Source organism: Monodelphis domestica, chromosome 4 (assembly GCF_027887165.1).
Source record: "Monodelphis domestica isolate mMonDom1 chromosome 4, mMonDom1.pri, whole genome shotgun sequence".
Classification (NCBI taxonomy): Eukaryota; Metazoa; Chordata; class Mammalia; order Didelphimorphia; family Didelphidae; genus Monodelphis; species Monodelphis domestica.
In genome coordinates, this window is record NC_077230.1 from 181,454,605 (window position 1) to 181,481,263 (window position 26,659).

Consider the following 26,659-nt stretch of genomic DNA (forward strand, 5'->3'; position numbering starts at 1 on the left):
GGAGTCTAAACAAAATGAATAGCTGAGAGCAGCAGAGCATATTCAATATCTTTTAGGCCTGCTGCTTAATTTCCATTAGACCTATCCGGAATTTCTTAGGTCCTGGACTCAGGGACATACACTTATTTTCATAACTGGTTCAAGGGGAGCCTTTGCTTCCCTTCAGGAATCACTTTGCACTTCATGGGCTACTGCTTGAGATTCAGTTTGGCATAAGACAAGTACCACATGCCAGGCCATCTGATTCTCTTTGCCTAGAGTAGCTAGATATATCAGTTGACTATCTTCTTGTTCTTTGTAATTGGTAATTAGAAAATCATCCTTTATAATTACTCTTGACAGATATTGACTACATGGTGCTGTCAAAACAAAATTGTCCTTGGGGATTAAAAAAAAATCCACATATATAATGGCACTTAGATTTTTAAAACCCAAGCCAATATTCCTCATTTTTTTTTCAGTTAGCTTTTTGATGTTCATGACTTCTTTAAACACCCTAGGATTTTGGCATCAACATTTTATATTATATTAAGTATGAAATTGGCAGTGATTGAAATGTTTTCTTTGCAATGAATATGTGCATTGCCTTATGATACTAGGGCCAAAAGGGACCCAGAGAAATTGCCTAATCATTCCCATTCCTTTAGGTAGGATCATGCAAAACAAAAAGAATTTCTTGTTCTCTTAGTGATCATCAAAAATGAAGGAATATTGGCAACTGGCAAGTTTATCAATTTTTTTCCTCAAATGATTGCCCCTGCTTAGATTTCATGGAAACACAAAAAGTTTTCACAAAGTGGTTTGTGAATAAATGATAAAAATTTCCAAAGCTAATCTATATTCAATGATAGTATGTAAAGATAAAACAAAAAACCATTATTTTTTTTTGCTGCATTTAGGGTTTTCAGGTACTGTCTACACTGGCAGATTTGAAGTGAAGAATCTTATCTGGGGAATTCATTCAGATAATTAATTTAATGGTGTCTGACAGCTTATGCCTGGTGCCTTGCTCTATCTTCAAGAAATATATTTTATTAGAGATTTGGAAGATCTTTCTGAAGATATACAACTTCCTCTAAGAGAGTTCCTGAAATTAGTGCTTTGTCCTCTTTATTCATCTTCTTTATTCCCTACCATCTTTTAAGGTTTACATATGAAATTGCCCCAGTGTTTGTCCTCATGGAGCAAATAACCCTTAGGAAGATGCGAGAGATTGTTGGATGGTCAAATAAAGATGGCGATGGCATATTTTCTCCAGGTAGGTTTATTTTTCTTTGTCTCATCTATTAAAACTACAAATTTTAGGGTTCTGTTCCTTGAATTGGATGAGAACAGTAGGTGAAATGCATCTAAAAGGTTTGTGGAAGAATAACGAAAATTTCCTTAAGTTTTTCAGTTCTCCAGACTTCCAAGATGTTATATACATATATATATGTATATATATATATGTATATATACAGATTGCCAAGATGTTATAAATCTTTGAGAGATGCCCATCTATATGATGTCTAAACAATTGATAAATTTAATTAATTAAGTCAAACTACTTGTCAGTTCAGAGAAAAAAAATCAAACCAGTGTAATGAATACTTTCAGCCAAACCAGTATATCTGGTAGTCCCATATAAACACAAACTGAATATACAAAACAAACACAGGTTTCCTTAGGGAATAAGTGCTTCATATACTATATCCTGATTTGGGTAGGGACTATACATAGTGTCCCAAATGTCTAAGTGCAATTTTCTATTGTAAGTTTAAATTGTAGTTGTCAATTGTAAATTTTAAACATTGTATTTGCAAAGTAAAATATGCACTTTATAGAATTCATAACATCTACTTAGAGAGATAAATAATGGACCTATAACATCTGGACAGTTGTTTTTCAGAAAGTGGGCTTTTATATGATTTTTCACTTGTTTATTTGGGTATATGTTTTAGGGTTTTGGTTTTATAAGAGTATTTGATTACAAAAATGAATAATATGGAAACAGGTTTTGTGTGATAACATGTATATAACCCATATTGAAATACTTGCCAACTCCAGGAGGGGAGAAGGAAGAAGGGAGGGAGAAAATTTGCATTATATAAATTCCAAAAACTTGTGAAAATTTGTTATTAAAAAAAAGAAACTAAAAAGTGGACATTTATCTAAATTAACCAAATAATTGCATAAGTTTCCTGTTTCATTATCTGAGTAGATTCAGGTTCTGTTTTCATCTAAGTTTTCTAAAAATCACTTAATTTCAAACAAAAACATAAGTGATTGAGCCATTTGAGTGCTCTTTGAGGAGCAAGGCATTCAACCAACCCATAAGCATTTATTAAGCACCAAATGTGTTCAAAGAATTGTGCTAGATACTAGAGATACAATGACAAATAATCTTTACCCTCAAGGAGTTTACATTGTGATGGCAGGCAAGTAGGGGACTGAAAATCAAGGGATCAAGAACTTTCTGGAAGCTCCTTTGCTTGCTTTCTCTCTGATTCCAAGTCTCTAATCATTCTATGTCTCAGTTTCCTCATCTATAAAATGAAGATAATAATAATGCTTATTTACTTACCTCACAGGGATGTTGGAAGAACATGTAGTGTGTTGGCATGGAAACAACTTCAACCTAGCACAGTGCCTGATGTATAATAAACACTTAATAAATGCTTATTGATTCAATCATTGATTTTTTAATCAATCTCAGATTGAAAACAGGATGGCTGTTTTTCTTGATTACCACTGTCATCCTTCCCTCTTTCACTTCTACTCAATTTAAGAAAGGTAGACCACTGTGGAAGAACTAAAAGTCATTTTATAAGAGTGAGTTAGCTAGGTGGCTCAGTGGACCAGGATGGTGTCAGGAGGTCTTGGGTTCAAATTTGAACTGAGATGCTTCTAGCTGTGGGACTCTGGGCAAGTCACTTAACCCAAATTGCCTCACCTTACCACTCTTTTCCCTTGGAAAGTGATATTTAATATCAATTCTAAGACAGAAAGTAAGGACCTGTGGGATTTTTTTTAAGTGAACCCAATAGTTCTATAATGAAGACTTCTATCCCCAAAACAGATGGGAAGATAGAAGCTGGGAACATAGAGATCACAGTAAAGGAGCTGAAGTAACTAGGGGATGATCCAGAATGTCCCATTACTCCCCACTCACCTCCCTTATCCCTTGAAACTCAAGCACTGACTTTGTTGTTAAGGGAGTAATAGAGACAACAACAAATCCTCCTCAACATATTTCTTGTTTGGTTACAGGGGGTGCCATATCCAATATGTACAGCATCATGGCTGCTCGATATAAATACTTCCCAGAAGTCAAAACCAAAGGCATGGCTGCTGTTCCCAAACTGGTCCTCTTTACCTCAGAACATGTGAGTTATAGCTCCTGCTTACATACTGTAGTCCATTCCAAAGGCATGTTCCTTTGTCAATACCGGCCTCTTTTTGTTGCAGAGTCACTATTCAATAAAGAAGGCAGGGGCTGCACTTGGCTTTGGAACAGAAAATGTGATTCTGATAAAATGCAATGAAAGGTAGGAGGGAAGGGTGACTGCTAAATTTTTTGATATATTAAATGTGTTCATCTGTTAAATTTGTTTTTACTGTGCTTAAGGGCTGGCTTGGTACAGTGTGCCAAGCTGCTAATGAGCTGGTGAAAATATCTGATTAAATGACTTTTTCCTGCATCTGAAACTTCTTCGTATGTAGTCTTATTGATGCTTCTTTTTAAAAAAAAATCTATCTCCTTCTGTTATAATTACAGGGGGAAAATCATCCCAGCTGATTTGGAGGAAAAAATTCTTGAAGCCAAGAAAAAGGTGCGTGTGGTAGAAAAATCTGGATAAGAGTCAGGAGTCCTGAGTTTGAGACTAAACCTGAATACTTACTTGCCCCATGTGACTGTGTACAAGTCACTTATTCTCTGTAAGCCTCAATTTCCTCATCTGAAAAAAGGATAAATCCTACCTCATATGTTTGTTGTAAGGAAAGAGTTTTGTGGAGTGGTATCATGGAATGGGCACTGGACATAGAATTAGGAGACTTGGATTCCAGTCCCAGTCCTAACTGTATAATCTTGGCCAACTCATTGAATTTTTGTAAATCTCAGTTTCTTTTATAGATAGATAGATAGATAGATAGATAGATAGATAGATAGATAGATAGGTAGATAAGTAGGTAGATACCCACATGACCTAGCTCATAAGGTCATTGTGACAAAGGGACTTTATTTTTTCTGTTCTTTTAAAAATTTTTTATTTTATTGTCATACAAAACACACTTCCATACTGGTCATTGTTGTAAGAGCATACTCATACATAACCAAAACCCCCAAATAAAGCCATAAATATACTGATGTGAAAGATGACTCCTCCAGTTCTTTCTCTAGATATCAATGGCATTCCCCTTCCAAAGTCTTTCAGGATTGTCCCAGATCATTGCACTGCTGAGAGTAGCCAAGTTTTCACAGATAATCATCGTACAACATTGCTATTAATGTATGTGGTATTCTCCTTGATTTACTCTGCATCAGCTCCTGCAGATTAACAAAGGGACTTTAAACTATAATATGCTATATAAATGTGAATTATTATATTACAACTATATAATGCAGGTAACCTCTAGTGTTTACATTTTTTCATCTACTTTTGCTCTGGAAATTAAAAGCCATCATTAAAATTTTTTAATCATTTCATGGGGTGATGGAATATTATTGTGCTGAAAGGAATGATGAACTGGAAGAACTCCATGTGAACTGGAAAGACCTCCAGGAATTGATGCAGAGTGAAAGGAGCAGAACCAGGAGAAAACTGTACACAGAGACGGATACATTATGGCCCAATCAAATGTAATAGTCTTTTCTACTAGCAGCAATGCAATGATCCAGGGCAATACAGAGAAACTTATGAGAAAGATGCTATCCACATCCAGAGAAAGAACTGTGGGAGTAGAAATGCAGAATAAAAACATGATCAGTAACATAGTTTGATGGGGATGTGATTAGGGTTTTGATGTTAAAGCATCACTCAATTGCAAATATGAATAACATGGAAATAGGTGTATAACCCAGTGGAATTGCTTGTCAGCTCCAAGGTTGGGGGGGGGGGAGGAAGAAGGAGAGGGAATCATGAAGCATGGAACCATGAAAAATATTCTAAATTTTTTAAAAATTTAAAATTAAATTCTAAAAAAATCATTTCATAGAAAATGACATGCTACCATGGATAGCTGGCTTCAGAATCAGGGAAGACTTGAATTCAGGTCCCACTTCTGACACATAATAACTATGAGAGGCTGAGAAAGGTACAATCTTTTGGTGCCCCCAGAGAACTCTTTAAGATTACAAATTGCATGGCAGGTGTTGAACTCTACTTGTAGAGAGAGTTTTCCCACTAGAAATACCATACATCATTGAAATTGTAGGTATAGATCCCAAAAATATACCTTAATGTTACTTCTAACATTTTTTCTCCAGTTTTTGTTGGTCTCCAATTAATATATTAGTATGATTCTCTAAGGCTCTGTCTTCATGGTGTCCAAAATGCTATCTGAAAAGGGAAAAATTCAGCCAAAAATCAGTTATTTTATTCGCATGATACTAAATGACTGTATCTTTATTCTTTCCCTTTCTTTTTTTCTCCTTCCCTTCCTCCTTTTCTTTGTTCCTTCCTTCCTTCATTTTTCTTGCTCAATTGCTTACTTTAGCATCCTGTAGTCACAGCCTTATTTAATTTGTTACTTGCTGTTTATACTGGTACAATCTCAGTTTAACATTGGAATCTATTTAGCAAAGCTATCCTAATGTTCTAGTTTATGGCACATAGTAGCAGGTCTTGGCTGAACCAATCTCAGCAAATTCTACTAAGTGAAAAATCTTGTCAAACAGATGTATTCATAAAGGCCCTGCCATGTTGTAGTCAATCCATCTAACAACATTGTTTTGGTTTAGTATTCATGCCTTCTGCTGTAACTATATTTGCTGGGCTTTCAGTAGAGTGAAGAAAGAGAGAGAGAGATGAGAAGGAAAGAGACTTCCAAGGCTTGGGCAAGAATAATCCAACAATCTTGATTCAACATATAGGTATTAATGGCCAGCTATTAATGTACTTGCTAAGTAGTGCTAAGTACTTGCTAATCACTGGGGCTAGAAAGACAAAAATGAAGCCTTTGTCCTCAGGAAGATCGTATTCTATTCAGTCCTTATAACATTCATAGTATAATATAGTTAGAGGAACAATGGAAGTGGAAACCATTATTAACCCAGGAAGGCTCATTGAAGCTTCATGGAGACAGTGGCATCTGAGTTGAGCCTTAAAGGAAGGCAAGAATTCTGAGAGGTGGAGATGAGGAAAGAGAGCATGCTAGGCATGGAGTGTGGTTGAAAGAGGGGCACAGAGGTAGAAGTGAAGCTAAGGTACCTCAAAGCTCTGGACTCATAGATATCTCTAAGTTCATTCCAGTTCTATTACAATATTTTTTCCTTTCTTGGTTATATCAATATTTTGATATGTATCCAATATTAATGAATTTCAAATTCTGAAAATGAATGATTTTTGGTGAATTAATTGTTATATTAGCATAGTTATAAAACCAAGAATATTTTAGAAAGGATGCCAATAAGGATGGACAATATCCATATTTTTAAAATCCACAAAATTTTTATATTATGTCATATGACGGTCTTTCCACTATCTACAGGAGGCAATGTCAAGAAGAGCACTGAAAATCAAATAACCTCAGTTTGTTTTCTGTACCTCAGTTTACTCATCTGGACAATGAAGGAGCTAGGTTGAGATGATTCTTAAGATCCTTTCTAACTCTATATCTTGTGATTCTACTTATAGAATGTCTTGGTCATTTATCAGCTGGGTTGACCTTTATATTTCTCAATCTGGAAGCATTTTCATTAATAAATTTTTATCAATGACTTTGTCTTTGCATCAGAGCCACAGAGATTATGCCTTCCTTTGGGACCAAAAAAATGGAATTTCACATCTGCTCCAGTAGTTTCCCAATTCTCTGCATTGAGTTCTGTTCTCTGGCACCTTCATTGATTTTCCAGTTACTCAAAGATCAGCTTCCTTTTACTAGCCTTGTCATTTGAATTGTTGTAATCCTATGTATTATGCAATGATTGCTACCTATTTTACTCTGTATATGTTTATACAAACTTCTCCATGAACAAGTATTTACTAAGCTCCTACAATGTGTGAAGCATTGAGAATACAAAAGCAAAAATTAAACAGTCCCTAGCCTCAAAGGGCTTACATTTTGTCAGTGGAAACAACACATGTTCATATAAGAAAATACAAAACGATTTCAAGGAGCATCAGAAAAAATCTTAGATGACACTTGAATTGAGTTTTGAATGTGTAAAATGATTCTTAGGAGGCAGAGACACAAAGAGAACACATTTTAGGAATGAACCAAAGTTGGAAGAAGGAATATCAGATATAATGAAAAGCAAGTTGGCTAATTTAGCTGGAACCTAGAAAAGGTATATGTGACAAGTGACAAGCCTGGAAAAATAGGTTGGATATTGGGCAAGTTCCTTCTTTTTTTATGGGTCTTGGTTTCCTCATGTGTAAAATGAAGGCGCTGGATTAGATCTCTTCCAAGGCTCTTTCCATCTCTAAAATATTTGAATTTAATGTAACTCACTTCAGGTTGTTAAAAGTGAACACAAACAGTTCAGTTGCTATCATTTGAAATAAGCTCTAATACCTACTGTTTCAAACTAGAAATGTTAAAGATTGATTAGTTCTTTGTCTTTTGTTTTCTGCTGTAGGGATATGTTCCTCTTTATGTCAACGCAACTGCAGGCACAACTGTATATGGAGCTTTTGATCCGATTGCTGAGATTGCAGATATATGTCACAAATATAACCTTTGGTTGCATGTTGATGTAAGTGCTGGGCCACAAAACACAGCCCAAATCTAGTTAAATGAAGAAATCAGCTCTCCTTTTGGTGAACACAGGCTGGTCCCAATCCCCCAGGTTTCTTCACAGCCTCTTTGACCTATGCTCTCCTCTGGTTCACAGTCTAAATAATTTGGGCAAATATCCAAAGTTGCCTCATAAACTGGTATTCTTTTTTAGATTTCTCTGGCCCATACTTCTCCCATAGCAGCTCCTGGATGACAAAAACATGAGAGAATGGATAAAGGAAATGCCACACATGCTTGGTAACCTGCTGTCAATGCAGCTGCCCATCAACTTTTGCTTAAAAAGATTGATCTAAAAATTGATTGATATGGAAACATTTCTATAATACCAGCTGAGAGAGGATTGCCCGCTCAATTGTTCTAAAGAGATATAAAGGACAACAGAGAACATTTTCAAGTACAGAACTATATTTCCCTCCTCTCTTTTCCTCTCCTTCCTCTCTGTCTCTGTCTGTCTCTGTGTCTCTGCCTCTCTTCCCCCCACCCAACCTATGCTGATAAATGTAAACAAATGTACACATGACACACTTTAAAGTTTAATCTGCATTAATAACATTTTCCCATCACTTTTTAAGTCTATGTAACCAGCAAAACAATAAGTCAAGTCCTATTGTGTAGCATTTGCTTTTCTGAGGTGCTAAAAATTTAATAATCTGGTTCCCACATACCTCTGCTCCTGTTTCTCTTTCTTTCTCTCCCTCTCTCCTCTCTCCCTTCTTCCTCCTTCCTCATATTCTTACTCTTAACTCTTCCTTTTTCTCTACTTTCTCTTTTTTCTTTTTACTATCATGCATCTCTATACTGTCTCTATTTGTACCCCACTCTATCTTTATCTTTTTAAGCCCCTTACACCTGAACCATCTTTTCTGCTGTGAAGCAGATGACGAAACACTGACTACAAATATGATTCATTTCTGTTTCTCCCTCCCTGGAACCCCCTATCTCCTATCCCCACCACTGCTCGCCATGTAGTATTTTATAAGGTACCCTCATAAAAGCCTGGACATTTTGTGACTTACTACAGACTTCAGGCAACACTTGAGTGACAGCCATAGAAGTATCATCTTGCCATGTACTGAGGCATTCGAGATATATCATGCAGTGATAGCTTGGAAGCAAATGCCTTCAATTCTTCACTGCTTTCCAAGTGGTCCTTGATTCAAGCAGCAAGCTCAGAAGGTCTTTGTTCTTTGCCTCTGTAGCTCCTGATGTCTCTGAACATCTGTGGTCCTTCTACGGATTTAGACCTTAACTAGCCCTACCTCCCACCTGCCTCTAACTTTAATGACTGGAACCTGGGTTTGAGAGAAACAGCCAAAAAAAAATGCAAAAAAACTAAGGATTGATTGAAGTTGATGCGAATGCCTCAGTGGGTTTATTTTGACAGAGGAAATTCTGGGTTTCATCTTTCTTATGAGCTCACATGTTTAAAAAAGACAAAGAATGGCCAAGGAGCCTGGAAAAGAATTTGGGAACTGTGATAAAGACATGACAGTCATTGCGAAGTAACAGTTTCCCCTCAGTTTACCTTTCTCTATCTCAGCAAGTAATAGTTTTCCTCAGTTTACATACTTTATTACAGAACCTTACATGGAGTTGAATGCCTCATCCCCCTTCTTTCTTTGCCCTCATAGGCTGCCTGGGGAGGAGGTCTCCTTATGTCCCGGAAGCACCGTCATAAGCTCAATGGCATAGAAAGGTATGTGGCACAGGTTCCAGGAATTATGCCATTCAAAATTTCAAACATGTACGGTTTGGACCTCTGATTCATCTCCTTGGATTACCTTGCAGAATTAGTTATTTTTCCACTCTGGGAAAAGCTCAGGTACAGAGTTTGCAATTTGCTAAAGTAATTCATTCTCCTTCTTTCTCTGCTTCATTGTTGCCTGCTGGCTCCTTTGAGACCAAAAGTGGGGTTAGAGAATGTCTCTCACTTGGTTATTAATCCTTTTCTTGTCTCCAGTTCAAAACCAATGGCAAAAAAAAAAATTATGAAAAGAGGGGAAAATCAGAGCAGTGGCTTCTTTCTGCTCTCTGCAGTAACTCCTCTGTCTTAAAATCACTTCTCTTGGCCATTTACTAACTAGAGAAAGAGCCACAATAAATAAGGATGGCCATTCAGAACACAAGCTGTATGTAATGAAGTAAGGCTACACAGAGGGGCCAAGCCAGATGCAACCTGAAACATCTCAACTGCTGGAATTTTCTTCTTTAGTATAAGTATATATTGTGTATGTATGCATATATGTGCATTCATACATACACTGAATTATTACAGTATTTGGGTACATATAGTATATATTTAAAGTAAATAAATAGTATGTAAATACAAAATTTACTAAGGAAGAAAATGCCTGAACACAAACTACTTTTCATATTTTCTTAGATTCAAAATTGGAAATTGGAAATTTGTTGACAAATCAAGCAAATTCAACAAACATTTATTAAGGACATACTATATGCAAAGCACTGTTCTTGGAGCTAGGGCAATAAAGATGAAATGAAGTCTTTGTCTTGGGGGAGATTACATTTTATTTAGGTTTCCCAACATTCACAGCATGAGTATAGTCCAAGGAAAATGAAAGTGGAGGAGAGAACTAAGGACAGGAGGATTCATGGAAGGTTAAATGGATGAGGCACCTAAAGTTGAGCCTTAAGAATTCTAGGAGATAGAGATGGAGATGAGGAATGAGGGCCTGATAGGCATGGTAATGGCTTCCTTAGTAATTACCTCCCCTCCCCAATTTGAAATGAAAAAAGTCATTGTACAGTACATAGGCAAAATATCCAGATAGCAAGTTGTGGAATTTTTACCTCATGCAGAGAGGTCAGAGTTTCCAGCTCTATATAAGATATAAGAGCTTCAGGGTAGAATACATGGGCTAACAGTCATTACAAAGGACATAAACCCATTTGTTCTTTGTACAACAGATTACTCTGTTCTTAAGTAATTATATTTTTCTCATAAAATGTCATAAGCTTTTCTGAAAGTCCCAGAGATTCTAAATGAACATACATTTCAAGTAGAATAATAGAAGATATAGTCAAAGTTTGATTTTCTTTAGGTAGCATAAGCTACTATGAGATACTTATTTTTTACTAAGGAAGAAAATGCCTGGATACAAACTACTTTTCATATTTTCTTAGATTCAAAATTGGAAATTGGAAATTTGTTGTAAGAATGTTTCAGTCCCTTTGCTAGTAATAAGTGGCAGACTACTTTTGCTCACTGTATTGACATTGTGTTTATGTGTCACGCATATATAGACATGCTTCTTTAATCAAGCTAGGGATGTGATTGAAGAGTATATTAGCTTTTGAACATGCAGTGATAACCTGCCCCCATCTCTGCATCTCCTCCTAATGGTACAACTTTCTTCTTCTTCCAGAGCCAACTCAGTTACCTGGAACCCTCACAAGATGATGGGCGTTCTGTTGCAATGCTCTGCCATTCTCATTCGGGAAAAGGTTTGCTTGCTCTCCACAGACAGCTCTAAGTACCAAAGGGTTTGGTAGCTGCAGAGAAGGGAAAGAGGGAAATTGGTGCTACAGAGCATCCATTGACAACAAAGCTAGCAACCTTGTTGGAAGGTGGCCATGTTGTTGTCTTTCCCATACATGAATATTTGAAGTTCTTAAATAAAAATCTTTCTAGATTTGATCAGGACCAGGTTTTATAGATATCAATAATTGATTATTGATCAATCTCCACGCATTTATAAAGTGCCTACTCTGTGGTGGGTACTGTGCTATGCTTTGGAAATATGACAAATGGGAAAACAATTCCTGCCTTCAAAGAGCTTACATTCTAATATGGAAGATAGCATGTCCCTATTTATATCTCTATCTTTTTCTCGATTTCTTTCTCTATCTAGAGAGAATTAGATTCATATGCAAGGTGACACTTGGGCTGGATCTTGAAGGAAACCAAGGATTGTAAAAAGCAGTGAGGAGGAGAGACAGTATTCCATGCACATGCCAGTAAAAAGACCCAGAAAAAGAAGATGAGGCATTCTGTGTCAAATAGCAATTTAGAGCCATGTGGCTAGATCACAGACATGGAAGGGAGCCCTGTAGAAAGCTGGAAAGCTCAGGAGAGGGCAGGTTGTGAAACAATACAGCCAAACAGAGTTTGTATTAGCTTTGGGCTGCTTGCCAGCAGCTGCTGACCTTTTTGTACATTTTCCATAGATGTATTGATGACTGAATATTTTATGTAAAGGCTAGTTAAAATCCCTTTGTCCAAGAGGGCAGAAGTGAAAAAAAAAGACTTGGCAGCCCTACCCAATGGGGTAAACTTCCACATAAAAAGCCTTTAGCTGCAAGTTATTAGTGTGGGCTTAAATTTCCCATGAAAGAAATTAGATTGATCCTAAAGGACAAAATAAAGTTGTTGTTTTTTTAAAGTCAGGCTCATTGGTGGAGATTTAATTAAAAAAAAAAGAAAATTTTGTAAGAGAATACTGGTTTTTATTTTAGTCTGCCCACATTCCTACCTTGCTATTCAACGTATTATTGCTAGGGCACTGGCAGGAGTGTTTATCACCTCCCATGAGCAGTGTTCCTATGAACTTCAATGGGAGATCATGGAGTTATGGAAAGGAATAGAATGACTGCCTGGAGACTGTGTTCTTATGGCAGTACTTAGAGTGGAAAAGAAAGAGATGGACTGTATTTTTGCACTCTATTTCTCTCAAAGCAACCTTCCTCTGAATAGGGCAAACAGCATAGACTATCTTAACAATAAACTAGGGGATTAAACATACACACACACACACACACACACACACATACACACAAATCCTCTGTGTCACTCCAAGTGCCTTTCCCCATGTGTATACAGTTGTGCTTGAACTTCATGAATACAATATACAAATACTTCTCCGTTTCTACTCCAAGGGCATACTCCAAGGATGCAATCAGATGTGTGCTGGATACCTATTCCAACAAGATAAGCAGTATGACATTTCCTATGACACTGGAGACAAGGCCATACAATGTGGCCGCCATGTGGACATTTTCAAGTTTTGGTTGATGTGGAAAGCTAAGGTAAAAAAGGAGGGGATCCAGGGAGTGGGGTAGAAATGCTTTCATTTCCTTCCTATTTTCTGGGTACCTGGTAGGAAACAAGGTAGGGAAGGTAGCCTTGGGGGAACTCACTTGACATTAGCATTTATCACAGGCAACTGGCAAAGTGGATAATCCATAGAACTATGATGGCCAGTCATTTTGAAGGATGTAGCTTTTTGGCAATGTTGAGCCCTACACAGTCTTGTAGTCAACCTCAAATCAGCCCTTCTGCGAGTTCATCTGTTCTCCTTATTAGCACCAACCCATGCAAACACTCCATACCTCTGCCTCACTCTCAAAGCTTATGCTCAAGTAGATGGACTAATCTGTCAATTTTTTGTTCTTCAGCCATTTCAGTTGTATCTGATTCTTTGTGATCCCATTTGGAGTTTTCTTGGCAAAGATCCTGGAATGGTTTGCCTTCTTCCTTCTCCAGCTCATTTTACAGATAAGGAACTGAGGCAAACAGGGTTCTCTGATTTGGCCAGGGTCACACAGCTAGGAAGTGTCTGAGACCAGATTTGAACTCAGGAAGTGGAGTCTTCTTGACTTCAGGTCCAGTACTCTACTTAACCACCTAGCTGCCCCAGTTTGTCAATACTTGAACCCAGTGAAATGTCACAAACTCCTATTAAACCAGAGAATGCACAAAGACCAGTGTCTTCCCCCACCTTCCTGTTGGTCAAGGGAGAGGTATGACGATATTAAGAAAAGCTGCTTGGGTAGGGTGGGAGTAAGGCATATTTGGTCAGGGTTCACTTAATACTTTGAAGTGCAAGATAGAGGAATATGTGGCATGTTCCAAAGAAAACAAGACTTCAGACCAAAAGAACTGGACAATAAAACTTTTTGGAAGATAAAAATCTGTGCTGCAAATAGCCAGAATGTCTTCTAGAGAGAAAGCCCCTTTGTTTCATTCTGGGCTATGCACATCCTTGTCCTAGATTCTTTTATTGGAGGTTCTCCTCCATTGCCTAAGGATTTAAAAAAATAATATTTTTCCTTCTGATAAATGAAGACAACCACAGTTTTTAAGTCCACCTTCCAATATTTTTATTTCAAAGACTTTAAGTGTAATAGAGATACTTCCAGTGAGACATTGATCTAACTGACTCTGAAGTTCCTCCCAACTCCTATATTCAATCATCTTAGTCTATAATGATTTCTCCTATTAATATTTCTCTCCCTTTGAAAACAGGGCACAGTGGGATTCGAAAATCAGGTCAATAAGTGCCTGGATTTGGCAGAGTATCTCTATGCCAAAATTAAAAACAGAGAAGAATTTGAAATGGTTTTTGATGGCGAGGTAAGTCATCAAAGTCTATCCTAAATACATATAGTATATATTGAGGGTTTTTGTTTCATTGAGTGTTTCAATGTGAAGCCATATTTGTCCAGTGTGCCAGGTTTTATATTCTGAATAGTCTTAAGTTCTCATCATTGGTCCCTTGCCCATCCATGAATACTATTTTCCAAGATATCTTGCATGTATTTTCAATGGTATATTTTGTTTGACCCAGAATTCAGATTGGACTGGTATTATTAGACACATTAGCACATTCACAAAGAGTGTTTCTTCTTAGGGGTGGGTTCAGTGATTACCTAGCCTGGCTTGTCTACCTTTGGGAAAGAATGCACAGAAACCATCTAGGACAACTGTGAAACTGACCTAGTTCCCTATTCTTTCAGGGTTCTGAGGAAAAGTGGATGATATCCTCCCTTGTTAGTTAGGAACTCTCTGCTCTAATCTCTACAATCCATAATTCATCTCTAATTAAAATTCATATTCCTACAGTATAAATCTATTTCCCCTCTTCTTTCCTTAGGAGACTATTCTTTTAAACTAGCCCTTTATAACTTTTATCTATCTTTTGCCCCTGATATATACCTTTAATTGTAAATATATTGCTCTCCTACCCAGAAAATAACAAAAACTAAAAAAGAATCAGTCTAGCAAAACTAACATAGTGAATGAGTTTGCCAGTACATGCAATGTTCTATACCCTTATTTTTCTTCAAAGAAAGGAGAAAGGTACATTTTCTCTTCTTTTGGGGGTGCAAATCTTGGTTATTATAATTAATGTCACTCTTACTATGCCTTCAAATAATCTAGGATAAAAATGTGAGCTGTCTCTCTTCAAAACAAATTCCCAGAGAGATAACTGTTTAACAATCATTTAACCCCTCTTCCAGAGGGAAAGCACATGGCTCTCTGCCAAGCTACCATAGACATGATAGGAATGAAGTTCAGTTGTCAAACACCATGCTTAACACTCGTTAAAGTGAGTTCAAAGCAGCTTCCCCAACAAGGTATCAACAACAAAATGACTAGCATAAAGTCTGACTATAGTAGAATCTGTGAGAGGAATTAGAGAAAAAAAAAATCTGTTCAAATCTCATCTAGGTTGGAGACTAGCATAGAACAAGCATGGACTAATCAGAAGGGTTGTTGAATACTCATTATAGAGCCACTGGAGCAGGAAGGCCCCCCGAAAGGTCACCTCTTCTCTCCCTTTCCTCCAGACTGTATTGGATTCCCAAAGAGCTGTCTACCCTCCCCATAAAATATTTTAAAGACAATTACACAAGATCCCTTTGTTATACTTCCACTGTTGGTTCTATGAGTTCTTCATCTAGCCAAGCCTCTTGTAGATTAGGACCTCAGGCTCCTCTTATTTTGTTATGTGCTAGAGAGTTTGGTATCTCTGCCAAAGCTTGGGAGAAGACTAAGTGTTACTAACGAAATTTTGGGGACATATATTCTTATGGGAAGGAATGTTGTCCTTAAACAGGACCCTGAGAGGTATATACTCAGCTTGTAGCACTTGTTCTTAGAATGTTCTAATCAGAACATTGGTCCCATTAACTGTACCCTCGTCAGTCTCCCAACTTTGCACTTCTCTCTCCCAGCATTGTACTACCACCGCCCATTCATCTTTTAACTCTGGTCCTCCCCTAATTTATCCTTTGTCTTTTCATAAGTTGTATACTCCAATGGGGAGGAGATGGACATGGCTATGAGATTTGCTTCTGGGTCCAGGATCCAATTCTCCTCCTTTATACATAAATAATAAAAAATGCCTTGGATAATCCAGAAAACTGCAGAATGTAATATTTGTTCTTCACTAATCCAATTTTTCATTGGCTTCATTTGGGTCTTGTCAAAAATTCTAATATATAAATACAAATATATGTAGATAAGCACATATGTCTGTGTACATATAGCCACATGTAGATATGCACATATGTATGTATATGCATTCATTTGTTTATAGTCTCTCACATACTATACTTTAATTATGCTTATGTCACTGATCAAGTTGTGTCCCTAACATTATAGTACATTGCACATTCAGTCAGAATGTTTATTGGTGATGCCATATGTGTCTTCTGATATCAACTTTAAAATGAAGTTTTACAATAGCATAATCTTTTTTGGCCCTATGAAGAGAATATGATAAAAGTTAAATCTGACCTGAACAGATCAGTGTCATACAGATTAAAATTGGAAATGTATATGAATCAGATGAAATAGAATCAGTTTATAGTAAATGAAAATTTTACAACCAAATACAATTAGGAAATAAGTGTTTATCAGAAGATACACAAAAACCTCAACTATAAAATGTCTAAGAACATCTAAAACTCTGAACATCCAGAGGAGATCACAAAACATAATCTTAAGTTTTTGCATTTTAAAATGTTTTATTAATTATTTGCATTTTTATATACTGCAGTCATTTCCCAACCACTTCTTCTATAGAACTCTGTTATTTCATGAGGAAACATCAATTTTAAAAACTTTACAAAGAGTCAGCATGGAGGGATGCTGTTAAGAATGAGGCCTTGATAAAAGCTAAAAATGCCTTTTTTTTTTACACACCTGGAGAGAGACTTAGGGAGCCCAAGGAGAAATAAGATAGAGATAACCTTTTTTAAAGAAACTATTGTAAACATATTAAGAGGATGAAAAGGATTCTTTTGAAGAGATTTGCTATTTTTTTAAACCCTTACCTTCCATCTTAGAGTCAATATTGGTTCCAAGGCAGATGAGTGGTAAGGGGTAGGCAATGGGGGTTAAGTGACTTGCCCAGGGTCACACCGCTGGGAAGTGTCGGAAGCCAAATTTTAACCTAGGACTTCCTGTCTCTAGGCCTGGCTCTCAGTCCACTGAGCTACCCAGCTGCCTCTGAGATTTGCTATTCTAAGTAAACCATATGGGATGGGGCTGAGGTCTCAGAAGTGAAGTCATTTGTCATCATAGTAAGATTTAATGTGACTCTGGCCATATCCTTTCTTACAGGTCAATTCTGTAAATCTTTACCCACTTCTTTGTTTTATTATTGACTTCACTGTTAACAAAGTGTTATATTCATTATAAATATTAAGTAACCTTAATATTTATTTAATTCTAGAGGATTATAGAATTTTATATATAGACAGCTATAAGTTTATAGAAAAATAGGTTTATACAGTTTATTAAACAAATAATATTTGATAAACCTGGTGGAGGCTCTAAGAAAGTTAATTAATTGGGAAATAGGCTGATATTTTATTAATTCATGAGAAAATAAACAAATGTACTTCTGGGTTACCCTACATTTGGGGATGATAAGATAAAATATAGAAGTCAGTGAAGTAGTTGAGGGGGTGACCTATAAGCAAGATTAGTGATCTACATATCCCTGTTCCATTGTCAGCATTGGAAGAACTCTGACAAAGCAATCCTACTAATAAATACACTCTTTGTGATTATGAAAATCACTTTGAAATTTTATTAGAAATAACAGTTAGAAATAACAATCTTCTCAGGAAAGAAGTTTCTCCTCCCCTTCTTTCTCTTACTTGTCAGCACAATTTCTTATAGATCAAAGTTAAACACACATTTTCCCTGATTCTATAGACTGAAGTCCCTCACTGGATTATAATTATAACTATATATATATATATATTGTAGTTATATATACATATATAACTGTGTATATGTACATTTACATGTACATAAAATATATACAACTGTAATTCATAGCTTTTCTGATTTTATAGAGACAGCTAACAGAAGTCCCTTTTGGGGAGGCTTTTGAAACAGAGTTTTAAATGGTCTCTGTTTTTTAACTTCTTTTCCATTTTGATTAATATGAGGTAAAAATTCCAAGTTATTGTAATTGGGTTTGTCTCATTATGAGTTATTTGGAGTATTATTTTATATGGTGGTTAATAGTTTGTATTTCTTCTTCTGAAAACTATTCTTATTTTTTGACCACTTATTTGTTGGAGAAATACTCTTAGTTCCTATATTTTACATAGGATCGTCCCTCAGACTATCACTCAAAGACTATTTTCACACAATTTAATAAGTTTTCTGTTTTCTTAGGCTACTGTAGATTAGAAGGAAGAGGAAAACTTTAGGAGGCAATCATTCTGAGAGCAGGAAGACAGCATACTGACATTTAACAGTATAGGAGAAGACAGAAAAACTCTGGTAAACAGAAAGATATGAACTAAAAAAATTTTAAAAACAGCAGTCATGAGATCATGCAATGCAGGACAAAAACTTCAAATACTTCAGTGGTCCCTAAGGACATCACCGTATAAAGCACAACATAAAAGTTTGTGGTCTAAAAGAGGACTTAGAATCAGAGGTGTGCTAGAGTCAGCTTGAATTGTCAAAGTAGTCAGTTGTTAAATTTTCAGTGTGAACATTTATACCTCGAAAATGGACAAACTATAAATCAGGGCTAAATGTATTGTTTTGTTGACTAGACTTAAGAAAGTAATGAAAAAATTGTAAGTAATGCAGGTTAAGCTTAAAAGTGAGTCTTGTGTACTCCTCTCTCTCTCTTTCTCTCTTTCCTATTGTTTAACATCTTTTATCAAAGCCATGTTTTAAGTCATCAAGAAAAGATTCAATTATGTTCATTATAAATAAGATGAATACCACAAATATTTATTGTGCACCTGCTATGTATAGGGAACTAGAGAGTAGGGAAGTGTATCATAATTTTAAAAATATTTTCATGAAATGTGTGCTTCACATCATGCTTGAAATAATAGTTTTCAGTTATCTAGAAAATTCTCTTAGATACAATTTCTCATTCTGGGATGATGCAGAGTAATATCAAATGTTACTCTACTTTGTATACAGTGGTAACATGTATCCAAACATGCCATACCATTGGAAATCTGAAAGCTTTATCCATTTTGGTTGATACTCCTACTTCATGTATGACTTTAAGAAGTATTTTGGATTGGGGTAAGCCTTTCCTTAGGTTTTCATATTCTTTACTACATTGTTTTTGACTCCACAGCCTGAACACACAAATGTTTGCTTCTGGTACATTCCACAAAGCCTCAGGGGCATCCCAGACAGTGATGACAGACGAGAAAAACTTCACAAGGTATGGAGTACATAAGTCTATCATCTACCCTTCTGCATTCTCTTTGGCAGCCCAGAGTTAACTTGTTCTCATATGATGGTTCTGTCCATCTAAAGAGAGGATTTAAAAAAAAATAACTTAGAGTTTTCTCCTTTGAGTTATCCTTGACATTAAGGAACTTAATCTTTAAGATTAGCTCACCGCTGTAGAATTACTAAAGCTTCAGTTTCAGTATTCATGGAGGTTCCATTTGGAACATAGCTAAGATTTACTGGGCAAGGTGGTCTGATGAATTTTCTTAGACAAGAGCAGAGTAAAGGACAGGGCTTTTTATAACAAATTGATAACCAATGTTGAAGCTTCTGTATATCTAAGAAGAATATCCATTTTAAAAGAAAGAAGGGAATAGGATGAATGGTTTGATGGAAACTTGGCTCAGTGGTTGAACTTTCAGTTACTGTGTAAAGGAAACCAAGACTGAAGAACCATTTTAGAATGTTGGCAGGAGGGAGAGTGGCAGTTGGAGGAGCAGAAAGGGCTTGTGGGATTGAGAGCTTGGAAAGGGGTCTTTTGCCCTGTGAATTTGTGAGAGACAAGAGCTAAGGACTGGAGCTTGAGACCACAAACCTGTGGTGCCAGAACCTTGCTTCCATTTCCCCTTGCCCTAAAAGACAGAAGATCCCTGACATCTCTGAATTATCGATTAAAAAAAGCAAAAGAACAACTGCTGCTGAGGGGTGCTGAGCCCTTGAACCTCACCAGGGTCACCCCAAAGACCTGTCCCATCCCATTGCCTTCCCAAGAAGGAAGTTTGTGACCTGTTTAGAGTAGGATAGTAAAATGATTAGAGAGGAAGGAGTAAAAGAAAACCGAGGCCTGAGCCATTTGGCTCAGCTGAAGAAAGAAGTGTCAACCTGATTGCTTAGTCCTGTAGGGTTTCCTATTCCCACTGGCCTATTCCCTCCCTTGTTTCTTGAACTATTAAACCACTCTTGTTCTGAAGAAAACCTCAGATCTAAATTGTTTCAAAAGTTAAGGAGGAGAATAAGAAGGAGGAAAAGAAGATGTTGGGGTAGGCTGGCTATTTAGCCTTGGCTAAGCAAAGCCAAGAGCAAACAGGGACATTCAGCCTACCTGACAGGATTGTGTGTCCAAAAGAGGCTTCTTGGGACTCGGGTATCAGTCAAGTCCTGACAGCCAAGTCAACACCATAATCCCTCAGGAGCTTTCTTATTGAGACACAGCCCCTGTTTACCCTTGCCATAACATCTCCTCAGGGGTATCCCTCTTGTGTGTTTAAAGTGTGAGGATGAGGGAAAGTTACACAGACCTCTCAGCTCCAGTGGTTCTCACTCCCTTCCACCCCAACTCTCCTATCCCCTTGCTTCCTCCATCCCTAATCTTCCCTCATCTATCCTCCCTTTATAATCATAATAACAAAGAGTCATTTCCATTTGATTATCACATAGAGTAATGTCTCAAGTTTTAAGAAGTATAGCAGTTGAAAAAGTTAAACCTGCATTAAAGCAGCTCATTAATATTTCAAAAGGGTTATCTAATACTAAATCCCAGAGCCCAAACAAACTACAGTATTTTGACCTTCATCTCAAAATCTCCTGAGCCCTGGTAATATCTCTTCCTACATGTCTCCCTTACTCCTTCCCTGCCTTCTTTCCCTTCCCTTCTACTTTGTCTCTTTCTTCTATACATATTTCTCTCAGTATTTGTCCGCCCCTTCTTTTCCCTCTCTATCTCTCTCCATTATTTGCTTCTATGCTTTCTCCTTATACCTATATCTATATATTTTTCTGCCCCTTACTTTCCCTCCATCTCTTTTTCTCTTTCTCATTTGCTTCTAATTTCCATTTCAAGGCAGAAGAGTGGTAAGAACTAGGCAATGCGGGTTAAGTGACTTGCTCAGGGTCACACAGCTAAGAAATATCTGAGGTCATATTTGAACCCAGAACCTTTCATAAATTCTCACCCCTTTTCTGCATGGTCGTCATAACTAGTATTTCAGTTCAGTGAGGTATTCCATAAAACCAACCATTGGCATTGAAAAGAAAACAAAATCAGATATTGAGACTAACTGAATTTTTTTGCTTCTGCACATGATAAACATATCAGAATGCAAAGTCGTTGCATGGCAGTAAAGTCTGTGTCTATTAAACTTAAAATGCCATAGTGTGGCCCTTTAAGTCTAAAAATTTTATACTGAGAATGTTCATAGGTCATAAGTATCTTCCAGGTCTGAATTGCTATAGTATTTGAAAAAAAAAAAAGCAGATCACAAATTAGCCCTCAGTGTCACTGCAGGGGTAAAGTGAGTCCAGGGAAGAAATAAAATATAGAAGAGAATAATGTGAGATAGAAAAAGAAATAGAGTAAAAAAGCAGAAGGAAGGGCTGAGAGGAAGGAAAAAGAAAAGAATGAGGTCTTCATGTTGGAAAACAGTGGGGTGCCACTGGCAAATCATTAATGATAATGAACTTCAATTCATACTCTTATTCTTTCCAAATTTGCCAAGGAATATTATTCAGAAATGTGCTTAGAGGATGAAGTTTTTAATTCCAGGTAGAGAAATGAAAATAACAGGAAAGATAAATCAATTTGATAAGTTTGCAATTTGGTATTTATTCTCTTTTTAAGAGTCATCTAACCTAAAATGGGGCAACTAGAAGACTCAGTAGATAGAATATCAGACCTAAACTCAGAAAGACTCATGTTTCTGAGTTCAAATCTGACCTCAGACATGAACTAGCTGTATGACCTTGGGCAAGTTGCTTAATCCCATTTACCTCAGTTCCTCATCTATAAACTGATCTGGAGAAGGTCATGGCAAACCACTCTAGGATCTTTACCAAGAAAACTCCAAATGGGATCATGAAGAGTTGGACATGACTGAACAATAGCAATAACAAGAACAAAAAGGATTTTTTTAATCTTCCTGTCCTGGAGATTAGGGTTCTCTCTGCTTAGTCCAGCTAATCTATTTGGTGCTAGCAGTTTTTGGAAAAGAATTTATACAGGTATAGAATATAAAACTGTCTTATCTAGATTGTGTATCATCTTTTAGTGCCTAGAATTATATATGTGCTTAATAAGTTTTTTGTTGAATGAATATTTACCAAAAGTATTAAGTTTGGGTTCATGGAAATTAGATAGTGTTTAGATGATAGGACTCTTTTCTTCTTTCTGACCCCACACACTCCATGCCCTCATTCAGTTTGATTTCTAGGAGGGAAGGTGGAGAGGCACAACACCTACTCCTACAGAGTTCATGATATACTATAAAGGCCCAGAAAGAGCCAAACATAAATGTTCCAAAGAAATGATCCTGACCTCTTGAGCTATTCCCAGTGTTTAGTCAGCTCCTAAAGTATCCAAGTGCTTATAGCTCAGGCTCTAGGTTCTGTTGTATTGAATCCTACCTTTGACACACTGCAGTTTTCTAAATCTTAGTTTCTTGATCTATAAATGGGTGGATTGTACCAAATGGCCTTTTAAGGCCCATTCTAGATCTATCTCTATGGTCTATCAAGTTAAGAATACCAAAAAAAAAAGATTAAAATTCAAAGACAAAAAAGTGTTTAAAGTTGATCTGATATATTATTTTGTGTTCTAATTACAAGGTGGCACCGAAGATCAAAGCTCTGATGATGGAATCTGGTACAACTATGGTTGGATATCAGCCTCAGGGAGACAAAGCCAACTTCTTCCGAATGGTTATCTCAAATCCAGCAGCCACCAAGTCTGACATTGACTTCCTTATTGAGGAAATAGAAAGATTGGGGCAAGATCTGTAATTACAATTGGCAAACCCTTCCTTGCTTTCGTGAGCTGTTCTCCAGAACTGGGTACTTTATACCCAGATCTGCAGAACACAGTCCATGGAAGTTCCCTTTCTAAATGTTGCATTCTCCTATGGCACTCTAGAACAAATCCCTATAAGTTGCTGAAAACATATAGGCCATTTTACTGAGGGGAAATAATATATTATTGTGACATGTACTGCTAAACCTTATTTAAACCTGTTTATTGTAGTTAGCAGGAAATTAATAGATCTTAAAAGAAGTTACAGATGAAAAACTCTTTACAGTATATATGTACAGTTATATATATATATGTATAGTGAGTAGGACCTTAGTAATAAGCAGCATGTTTTCCACTTTCAGAGAGCCAATTCTTCCTTCAGTAGAAACTGAGGAGAAGGTAACATGCTGCAAATAAGCTTGCCAAATGAAAACAGGAAAGCTTTTCCAAAACTGTAGTTCTGTAGATACAAAGGAAAATTCTATTATCAAGACTTAATCTTAGCCTCAGTGAATCTCTGCCTGATATAATGAATTAGAAAAAGCTAGAGCTGTAATTAGGGAAGAGCAAGAGAGACTTTGCTCCACTTGTAGTCCTTCAGCAGGTAGAAACAATTGAGCTTAGCACCTATTTAGGAAGAATAATTAGTCAAAATAGGAAGCTGTCAAATGACAGTAACTCCCTGCCACCCACAACCCCCCATTGGCCTGAATCCCAGGTGATCATCTTTCAGGCCACATTATGCTCCATTCCCAGGTGATGACTTCACCACCAGCAGCTTCTAGGTGTCTTGGGGTGTCTCCTTCCAAGGGATCTTGTATCTTTGAGATCTAAAGTCTTTCCCCAAGGTCTCTTCCTCCAACCCACCCTATCTGCCTCCGTTAAAATTTGTCTTACTACTTGCTCCAGGTTCAGGCATCTTGTGGTGCTTGCCCCAAGCTCCAGAACTGCTAGTTACAGCTCTGGAAAAGGCACCTTCTGCTGTCCGAATAGTCATACCCTCTCCATTAGTGTCATAGTACAGGACAGTAGTAGCACAGTCCTTGTTAACAGGTATATTCTTGCTGTATTTTTAGAGATGATTTTGTGTAGATTGTGTATATTATTGTTAAATGACTTTGTGGAGAAAAAAATGAGCACATGTAATGGTTTCAATAACTGTTCACTTGTAGGTATATGAAATATTTGCTTTATTTATATGCAAAGATTTACTGTGTTGAGAGGTGTCTTGTATTTTCTTCCATTTGTAATGTACCATATTTATATATTACTGAAGTAAGTTTGAAATAATGTTTATGGTATTTCAGTGTATTTGTGAGCCAAAGAGAAAAGAGTAAAAATTAGTGAAACTTGCATTTATATTAGAGTGCCCTTAAAAATAATCACTTAAGGATCATTTTCCTGTCTATAAAAGGAATTCTGATATTGTACATAGACTTGAGTATATTAAAGTCCCTTTACTTCAATAGAAGCTGCATCTTTGTTACCCTCAGTGTTTGCTGTGTGTCCAGTCTTCTGAATGCTTTTCTAGTAACTCCTGGCTGATAACCAGGCCCTTGTACCTTTGTAGTAGTTCAGGACCAAGCTCTGTGACTAGCTTAGCTAAATTCAATGGCAACATTTCTGAAGATCCCTATGGATTCAAGGGGAGCACCAACTATGCTCACTGTTATTTTGCAGAAAGAACATTTAGAGTATACATGAGAAAAACGAATAAATAAAAATGTTCTCCTTGGAGAACTTGAACAGTGGTTTGCCAATTTGTCTTTTTATTTGAGAAAAAGATGTTTCCAATTGCACTCACCTGGGACACCTGCAGCTCATTCAGTTCCCATTAGCTGACTGACTATATGACTAATTGCCCATATTTCACCCTCATGATTAGGCTGGGTCTCCTTTCAGTGTCAAACCAAAGTCCCAGAGCTATCCAGGAGCTACAAAATGTTGTTGTTAGCAGTCATTAAAATGTGTTGATTTCAATGTTTTCAAAAAGTATTGCCCTCTTATCCTATTTTCTACTCTGCAGTTTGGAGCTTCATTTTATAATGCTTCTTTGAAAGCCAGAAGTGCAAAATAAAACAAATGTCTCATCCATTTGGATTGGGTGGTGCTAATTTGCTTATGTAACCTGCCCAAGAAATAATGACATATTTGTGAAGTCCAGAAAAATGATGAATAAGGTCTTGCTCAAGAGGTTTAAAAAAAATAGATTTTGAATTTATTTAACTGCAAAATTCCAAAGCTAGTTGGATATTTGCCTGCAGTACCACAAAGTAAGTAATTCCCTTTTGTCAGAGGTAGCATGATATAGCGGACTGGGCACTACACTTGAAATCAGAAAGATCTGGGTCCAAATATGGCTTTATGATTGGATATCGCCTTACATCTTTTCCTCTGCTTCTTCGCCTGTAAAATAAAATATCTGAGGAAAGCTCAGAGTTTTAGAATAATAGGGCAAAAAAAGTGAAATTAAAGAAACAGACTGGTTTGACTTGTTAGAATGATGATAGTAAGCAATGCAGTTTTAACTTCTCAATAAAATTAAACACCTCCAAAAATGGTTCTCTACAAGCATTTTAGGAATTCATATTCTTCATTAAAAAGAGTAGCTCTTCATCAGGAAGACAGTGATGACCGCATATTCCTCTTTCTTCTCCTTCCCCCCTTCTCTTCATAGAACGAAAGTAATGGACAATTTGAGGGGAGTGGAGAAGAGAGTCTAGCAAGAAGAAACTCTAACAAAAAGGAGACAAGGAAAAGGGGAGGTGTATCCAAAAGGGGATGAGGGGAGTAAACTTGTGCCAGTAAACTTGGCTTTACAATATTGCCATGGGTTAATCCTATAATTGAGTCTTTGGTAAATCTTCCTAGAGTCACTCATAGACCCAGAATGTAGCTATGAATCCCAGAATCACTGGGAATTCCAGGATCAGGGAGAAGGGCCATAATGAACATAAGGTGTAGGGCACACTTTTGTTGTTGGTCCTCTGGCTCAGTAACAATGTTAGCCCATTCCAACCAGCTTGATATGATAGAAATAGTGATACACGAACTCATGATACAACATGAGTTCAAATCCCAGCTCTGTCATTTACCACCTGTGTGACCTAGGGCAAGTCGCCAAACCATTCTGGACTTCATTTTTTTCATCTGTCAAATAAGAAGAATGGACTAGATGACTTCTAATATGTTTCCTAGCTCTAGTTCTATGGTCTTATGATATATAATGGAAGGTCCTACTACAGGGTATTGTGCCTAAGGTCTAAAATTTCTCCCCAGTTTCTATTTTCCCACTGCCCCTTCCCCTTCTAATTTTCACTAGGCATCAAGAGAATTCCTGGTTCAGTTTCATATGCAAAAGCTGCCCAAGAAATTAATTTTCCTACAGCTTTACTAACCATCACTGCAACATTCCAGTCCAAAGTATTCTTTCTTATGTTATTTTCTCTTGTTAGAATGTA

At 36.9% G+C, this 26,659-nt stretch overlaps 1 protein-coding gene across 1 annotated transcript in view; it reads left to right on the top strand.

Moving 5' to 3' along the window:
* GAD1 (glutamate decarboxylase 1) overlaps nt 1-24,949 on the top strand; it is a 52,829-nt gene extending 27,880 nt beyond the window's left edge. The window contains exons 7-17 of the mRNA XM_001367746.3: nt 1,146-1,258; nt 3,250-3,365; nt 3,448-3,527; nt 3,758-3,812; nt 7,781-7,897; nt 9,573-9,637; nt 11,328-11,406; nt 12,838-12,987; nt 14,207-14,314; nt 19,317-19,406; nt 23,018-24,949. Of these exons, the coding sequence (XP_001367783.1) occupies nt 1,146-1,258; nt 3,250-3,365; nt 3,448-3,527; nt 3,758-3,812; nt 7,781-7,897; nt 9,573-9,637; nt 11,328-11,406; nt 12,838-12,987; nt 14,207-14,314; nt 19,317-19,406; nt 23,018-23,191 (1,147 nt within the window). The 3' untranslated portion in view covers nt 23,192-24,949. The remainder of the gene's footprint in view (nt 1-1,145; nt 1,259-3,249; nt 3,366-3,447; nt 3,528-3,757; nt 3,813-7,780; nt 7,898-9,572; nt 9,638-11,327; nt 11,407-12,837; nt 12,988-14,206; nt 14,315-19,316; nt 19,407-23,017) is intronic.
* The last annotated feature ends 1,710 nt before the right edge of the window (nt 24,950-26,659 follow it).